Genomic DNA, 8,178 nt, shown 5'->3' with positions numbered 1-8,178 from the left:
ATAAATATTTTATATATAAATAATATTTTTTTCTTAAATATACATGCATGTGTGTGTATTTATATATATACAAAATAATTATACACAGTGCACCCACATATATTATGTAAAAAAAAACTTTTATTTTGGATGTGATTAATCGTGATTAATCATTTGACAGCCCTGGTTTTTATATAAAACTTTCCGTTTATTTTCCAAGGGAAAATACCAGATTTTCAATGTGATCTTAGACTTCTATAAAAAACAAGAAAGGAAAAGAACTCATTCAGAATAGATGTTTCTTAATCCTGCTAAACAACACTGTGCATCTTTACAAGCAATACCACATTATGGTAATTTGCTTAACATGTTTAATATTCCCATACATCATTGTATTTACATGGTACAGTATGACAAAGAATGTGATGGAATCCAACAAAGCAAAAAAGCAACAGGTACATTTTGTTTCTTTTTGTTCAGTGCTTATTAAATCTGTCAGAGTAATCAAAATATTAAATCATGACTAAAGAAAATGTTTTAAGATTTAAACAAAAATTAAGGAAAGAATCAGTAGTGTCAAATGACTCTGCTGTCAATCACAACATACTCCTCCCTCCACATATTACCGGTACATTAATTCCTAATTCCCCTCCCATCAGACTGCCTTCGATTATCCAAGTTATCAGCCCAGACAAATAAATCCACCTCTATTTGAAAGAATGCTCATTCACTTTCCACACTGGTCAGTGATAGTGAACATATCTTTAAACCAATACTTTTTTCTATCCTGTATGAGTTGATTACTGTACATGCTGGCCTGTGGAATTTGGTCTTTTTTCATACACTCATAAACTCATTTTGCATTGTTTTGGTCAAAGGTAAGTTGTTTTTCAAATATTTAAATAGTGTGTAAAAAATAAAAACTCAAGCTGCTTTTACCTTAAATGACACTTTGCACTGCATGAGCCCTAACCTCTGAAAGTCAAGAGAACATAACAGGGAGTCGATTAAGAATGCATTGTGATTTCTGAGTTTGTTGTTACAGCTGACAGTCTCTTGAAGAGAAGGACTCTACTCATTTAGGCTCTGGCAGAGTCTAAACAGAGAGCACTATGGCTTTGGACTCAGACAACTTGGGCTTCTGTTTGGTGGACTATGTGGTATTTGCTGCTATGCTGGGGGTTTCGGTGGCCATCGGGCTATTCCAGTCTCTGAGAAACACCCAGGGTCGCTCGAATGTGGACAACTTCTTCACAGGGGGCAGGGGTTTCTCTGCTGTGCCGGTTGGACTGTCGCTCTGTGCCAGCTTTATGTCAGCTGTCCAAGTGCTCGGTGTGCCATCTGAGGCATATTTATATGGCTTTAAGTTTCTCTATATGTGCCTGGGACAAGCCCTCAACTCCCTCATTACTGCAGTTGTGTTCGTTCCTGTGTTTTATCGTCTCAAAATCACCAGCGCACATCAGGTTTGGGTTTTTGTCCATTTATCTCTTTAGTTTTGCAATATGATTATATATATGCACACTCTCTCTATATATATATTAATTGCATACCATGAGTCGCATTGAATTTCATGGATTTCACAAAGAATGTGAGGACGAGTCATTTCTCTGTAGTATGTGATAAAAAGACACATGCAAAGATTTTAGGCCACTAGTGAAATTCCTTCTATTTAACTTTTTTTCTAATTAAAAGGCATTTTCCCAATTTCAGTTTTGATGCTTTTAATTTTCTGTATTTAGTAGAAGCAAAATCTAGAAAAGCAAAATGCTTTCCCCTAGAAGCATTTACATACTTTTGGACTACACTGTTTTTTTCATGTGTGTGTGTGTGTGTGAAATTTACTTGTCAGTATTTAGGAATGAGGTTTGGAAGAGGGATGCAGCTCTTGGGAAGTTTGCAGTTCATTGTAGCCACAGTAAGAGCAATTCATATAATCATAAAAAATATATAATACTATTTTTAATACTATTAAAGCAATACCCTGAAATTAAAATGTGGAATGCTGATCGATGAAGCCTTGAATCGTATCTGTATACTTTTAATTCCAATATTTAGTTTGCACAAAATATGTATTAGAAATAATAATAAAGTGTTTATTTTAGTTTTAGATTTGTGTCTAAAGGATACATAATGCTGATATTGTGTTGTTCTTCCTGTAGCTTCTCTACACTGGAATAGTGATCTTTGCTCCTGCAGTCATCTTGAATCAGGGTAAGAGAAATAAACTGATTTCTTAGCTTCATGTGTCCATATGTGAGTCATTACAAATCCATCAGTGGATCCCATATATATGACTGGGTGTTTGATTTTGCCCTTATTCTTATCAAGCTTTTCTTCTTTTCTGAATCAAGCCACAGGCCTAAATATGTGGGCGTCTCTTTTCTCAACTGGACTCATCTGCACATTTTACACAACAGTGGTAGGCCAGTGTTGTGAAATCTTGCCTGATTTGAATAATACAAATGGACTGGTGTCCAAAACAGTCTTTGCTTTATTGGTGGACTATTTTGACCCTTTTAATGTGACCAAATCCTATTTCTCATAAATTGTGTATAACTGTAGTCACCAAAAGTGATGTCCGGAGGGGATATTTGTTTTAAAGGGGGAAGATGTCAACTTCCCTAGTCTGGATATCACTTTTGGCCTGAATATTTGTATATGATTTGAGTGTATGTATTTGAATGATTAATTAGTAAAACAGTTGCATGAGTGTGTAAATGTTTGTTTGTGAACGTAACGTGTTTCCGTTTTCCTGCAGGGTGGTATAAAGGCTGTAATCTGGACAGATGTTTTTCAGATTGTAGTCATGCTCTCTGGGTTCATTGCAGTCTTCATTCAGGGCACCGTATTGGCAGGAGGGCCTGCCAGAGTTTTAGAGATCGCCAACAATGGATCCCGCATCAATTTTAATGAGTACGAACAGTAAATGTTTTGAAATCTGTTCAATTCTCAAATGAATTAAATGTTTATTTAGTGTTGTATTGCTCATTCCCTCTCTGTGTTACAGTTTTGCCATAGACCCTCAGAGGCGGTACTCGTTCTGGAGTTTCACAGTGGGCGGCACAATGGTCTGGTTATCCATGTATGGAGCCAATCAGGCCCAAGTACAGCGTTACATATCATGCAGGACTGAGAAACAAGCCCAACTGTGAGAGAATAAATCAGTCAAATCTGTCTAAAATAACTTTTTTCAGTTCAGTCTACTAAATTTAGTTTGGTTTGGCATTCAATTTCTCCTAATAATGATTGTTGAGTGACTCACATGCAGTATTTTCTGCCACTGCTCACTGAGATAGAGATCCACTGAGTGTCAGTCTTGTTCTGCAGGGCGCTGCTGGTAAATCAGGTGGGTCTGTGTCTGATTGTGAGCAGTGCAGCCACCTGTGGCATTGTGATGTTTGCTTTATACTCCAACTGTGACCCGCTGAAGACTGGCAGAATATCTGCACCTGACCAGGTAAGTGAATACATGCATGAACAGAATTAACTGTACCTACTGTATCCTACTAATCACTATTCAATTTTAAACCAAAAATCTGTCTTTATCTTTATTATCACAGTACATGCCGTACTTGGTTTTGGACATTTTCCGGAATCATCCAGGCTTCCCGGGTCTTTTTCTAGCCTGTGCCTACAGTGGAACTTTAAGGTGGTTGAAACTATCTTCAGTGAGGTGTTGATTACTGATACGTACAAATGTGGATAAACCACCTGCTTCTTTTTCCACAGTACTGTCTCTACCAGCATTAACGCAATGGCAGCTGTTACTATGGAGGATGTAATGAAGCCGTGGCTAATCACTGTTTCACAGAGAAAACAGCTCTTGCTCTCCAAATCATTATGTACGGTCAAAAGCCACTTCTTATTCTTTCCTGTGGTGCAAGTAAAACTAGAGTCGGATATATATATATATATATATAATGAATATATATATATAATAAATGTAATGTTATATAATATATACTTATTATATATATATATATACTACCATTCAAAAGTTTGGGGTCAGTGAGAATTTTATTTTTATTTTTTGGAGGAAAGAAATCAATACTTTTATTTATCAAGGAATAATTAATTTGATCGTAAGTGACAGTAAAGACATTTATAATGTTACAAAAGTCTTTTGAACTTCCTATTCATCAAAGAATCCTAAAAAAAAAAAAAACTGTACAACTGACAGACCAACAACTGTTTCAACATTGATAATAATAATAAATGTTTCTTGAGCATCAAATCCTCATATTATACTGATTTGTGAAAGATCATTTGACACTGAAGACACTGACACTGGTGATGCTGAAAATTCAGCTTTGATCACAGGAATAAATTACACTTTACTATATATTCACACAGAAAACAGCTGATTTACACTGGAATAATATTTAAGACTGATTTTTGTTGTATTTTTAATCAAATAAGCGCAGCCATGGTTAGCAGAAGAGAATTCTTTTAAAAGTATTTAAAATCGTACCGACCCCAAACTTTTGAACGGTAGTGTATATATATTCATTATATATATATATATATATATATATATAGAATAAATGTAATGTTATATAACATGATTATATAAAATTTGTATTTGTTTGCTGCCTATTAAATATGCTGATATGTATTTATTTGAAATGAAGGGAAAAAGATTATTTGAATATATTTCATAATGCTATATTATATTTACATAAATATAATATTATATATTTAATGTTATATTATATAAATTATTATCAAATGAATTAACTATAAATATATAACTATATAATGTTTGTATTTTAAATTTGCTGCCTTTAATATATGCTGACTTTAATAAAAAAAATATTCTTAATTGTCATAAAAATACATTTACATTTAATTCTATCTTAATTAAATGTAATGCTGGATATGTAATGCATTAAAATGAGATTATTGGTGAGATTTTTATATAGCACTTATTTAGCTAACAAACCATGATGTGATTCTGCAAATATCTGATGGAATCAACATGATAATGTTTAGAAATATAACTACAGTGTCGACTAATGTTATTATTGTTTGTTTACATGTGTAAAACAGCTCTGTTGTACGGGCTTGGCTGCATTACAATGGCTGCGCTCTCCTCCCTGCTGGACTGGGGAGTCCTTCAGGTGTGAACTATACTGGAATAACTGATTTCAATCAGGATGTATTTCAGTCTATGTGTCTGTGCTCTAACCAGCTGTCTTTTAACTCTAATAACCTCAGGGTTCGTTCACAGTCATGGGTGTAGTGAATGGTCCACTTCTGGGAGCGTTTGTGCTGGGCATGTTTGTTCCAGCCACAAATAAACCGGTAAGGCTCCATAAACATCACTGTTGTGTACACCATATATTATTCTATCCCTCCACTCGATGAGTAGCCACTAGCCATGTAATATTTATTTCTCACACTATAGGGGGTTTTCTCAGGTGTGGCTGTGGGTTTTTGTCTGTCTCTATGGCTCGCTGTTGGAAGCACAATTTATCCTCCTACACCACAAATAATGGGTGTTTTACCCACTAGTGCTGATCACTGTCTAGCAACTAATGCAACGCTCAACAGCACCACAGCAGTCACTAAATCATCTATCTTGTTATCATCAGTCCCCCGGGATTATGGGTAAGATTCTAGAATTTATTTCACATTTTATATGAACCATAATTGCATAGTATTTCACTGCTCTGTGACGTGAATTACTTGTGAAATATAGCACAAGAGTTAAGTTTTCTTTTTCCAACTAAATTCATGCAGCTTTCAAAATATCTATTCAATATCATACCTGTACTTCGGAGCCCTGTCAACTAGTGCAGTCATGCTAGTAGGTGTGGTGGTTAGCTACATTACAGGTGAGAGAAACTCGCTTACAGTATTGTTAAAGGGGTAGTTTACCCAAAAAGGAAAATTCTGTCATTAATTACTCAGCCTCATGTTGTTCCAAACCCGTAAGACTTTCGTTCATCTTTGGAACACAAATGAAGATCTTTATAATGAAATCTGAGCGATTTCTATCCCTCCATTGACAGTCCACGCAACTGACACTTCAAAAAGTTAATAAAGAGATTGTAAAATCCATATATGAACAAAATGGTTTGTTCTCGCGCATCAAGCAGCTAATGTTTATGTTCTCTGATCAATGTTTAGATGTGAATAAAAGACTAAATTCAATCTGTTCATCTTATAAAGCGATCGAGTCTCTTCAGAACATTTGGACTAAACCGCTCAATTCATATGAATTAGTTTTACGATCTCTTTATGAACTTTTTGAAGCATCAACATGGTAGTTGAGTAGCTGTCAATGGAAGGACAGAAATCTTCATTTGTGTTCTGAAGATGAAAGAAAGTCTTAAGGGTTTGGAACGACATGAGTAAATGATGACAGAATTTTCATTTTTGGGTGAACTAACGCTTTAATAATTAAAACAAATGAAAATATCAACAGATGTTATTTTACCTTCAAATGAATATGTGCTGAATTACTGCAGGACCCACCAAGAAGGATTCTATCAGTCCTGGTTTATTACGGTGGAACTTGGAACAAAAAACCTGCGAACCGTCCTGTCATAACTTGGTAAGTTAGATGGTAGTAGCCGTTCATTTACTTATTTTACTTATAAATGTATACTATTTATTAATATTTTTTATATTTTTAGTTTTCATTGGTTTATTTTTATTTTATTTTTTATATTCTTATTTAGATTTATTTTTATGTCAGTTAGTTGCCAAGACAACATTTCTAATTTGGTTAAGTTTAGTCTGTTTTTATCTAATATTTCATTTTATTTCTGCTAACGATAAAAAAAAAGAAAAGTTTTAGTTAACAATACCAACACTGCTGAAATTATTCTTGTCTCTACAGAATGAAACTACAGCACACAATCCCACCGAAATCCTTCTCAGTTCAAAATAACTATTTGCCACAGCTGATAAACAAGTTGTTTTACTGAACAAAGGTGAAGTTTAGACAGGTGCAGGACCCGCTTTAAAAGTCAGGTTTCAAACTAAATTTCCAAGAAATATGCAGCTTAATTCAAATTTAAAATGACTTTTTGTGGAAGAACTTCTGTGGCTTTGCAAAATGAAATGTTGAAAGACACAGCTTTACTATTTACATCATGCAAGGTACGCTCTCTGTACAGTCTCGCATATGAAATATGTCAAAGCCATACTGATTTGGTTATCTTCCTTTTTGATTGGCATTACTGAATACCTGACCATCACCACCTGATTCAAAGGATGATTCTTTGATCTGTATATAACAATAGTGCTTTCTTTCATAGTACAAACTCATGCACAATACGTTTCTGTTCATCACACACCTGCATCGCACCTGTTTGTCAGTTCACTTTCATTCCTAGCCAAGTTTAGAAGAGAAGAGAGCATAAGGACGCACACATTGAAATTTGTTTAATTAACAGAATGCTTTTAAAGGAGATATATCACTATGATCCAATAACTCTCTGAAAAGTATGAATGATTATTAGTATGAATTAATTAAAAGAATGTAGCTTAAATTGTTACACTATAAAGATCCATTTTATTGACCATGCTACAATAGATTTTAACTACACCATACCTACAATGAGAATAATGCATTTCATTAGTTTTTTGGCAGACAGGAATATTATTTGTCTGTCTAAACCTATAAAACAAGGCTCATTGATGGGATATTAATTCCTCAGCCCTTCTAAGATCAGGGTCCTAGACCTAGAAAAGTACATAGAAAAGTCCTAAGTCACCAGAATCGAGATGAAACTGTTTCAGTGTTTATGTATTGAATGATGTTGGCTGTATAATTCATGTATATTTTGAATATGTATTAGTATTGCAGAGATGAGCAGTAGAATAATGCACATTCACAATAAACTGCTGTCAACACTATCAGGTGCACATACTTTCTGATCAACATAGTTTAAATGAAAGTTTCATAAGCCACTGGGTTGTATCAGGCCAAACGGAAGAAAAACTACTCAGTTTTTCTCTGCAGGCGGAAATAACAAACCCGACGCTCACTAGCAGAGAAAGAGGAAACCACAGTTTCAGTCTTCCCACGTAAAGAAAGCAACAACCCCAGCAGCTTCAGCAAACCCCCCCCCCTTCTCTTTCGCTCTCATACTGTTATAAATACACTATTCTTGTACTTCATAATATGCACGGGGGGTGGGGGTGGTACTGTTGTCAATTTAAGGCCCGATCACAGTTCTAGAA

General features: G+C 34.8%; 1 protein-coding gene across 1 annotated transcript; it reads left to right on the top strand.

Annotated features, from left to right (window-relative positions):
• The first annotated feature begins 1,008 nt into the window (after positions 1 to 1,008).
• Positions 1,009 to 7,661, top strand: slc5a5 (solute carrier family 5 member 5). Its single transcript, XM_056259529.1, has 15 exons — positions 1,009 to 1,445; positions 1,832 to 1,897; positions 2,142 to 2,193; positions 2,334 to 2,401; positions 2,741 to 2,895; positions 2,990 to 3,130; positions 3,310 to 3,439; positions 3,543 to 3,631; positions 3,712 to 3,824; positions 5,032 to 5,102; positions 5,200 to 5,286; positions 5,390 to 5,592; positions 5,725 to 5,819; positions 6,456 to 6,541; positions 7,653 to 7,661. Exons 1-15 carry the CDS (start codon positions 1,092 to 1,094, stop codon positions 7,659 to 7,661), a joined length of 1,719 nt encoding a protein of 572 aa, XP_056115504.1. The 5' UTR covers positions 1,009 to 1,091.
• The last annotated feature ends 517 nt before the right edge of the window (positions 7,662 to 8,178 follow it).

The sequence above is a fragment of the Rhinichthys klamathensis genome, unplaced genomic scaffold, assembly GCF_029890125.1.
Source record: "Rhinichthys klamathensis goyatoka isolate OS25496 unplaced genomic scaffold, OSU_Roscu_1.1 h1tg000169l_1, whole genome shotgun sequence".
NCBI classification, from domain to species: domain Eukaryota; kingdom Metazoa; phylum Chordata; class Actinopteri; order Cypriniformes; family Leuciscidae; genus Rhinichthys; species Rhinichthys klamathensis.
The sequence above is the reverse complement of the archived record's forward strand: the minus strand, read 5'-3'. Positions and strand labels throughout refer to the sequence as shown.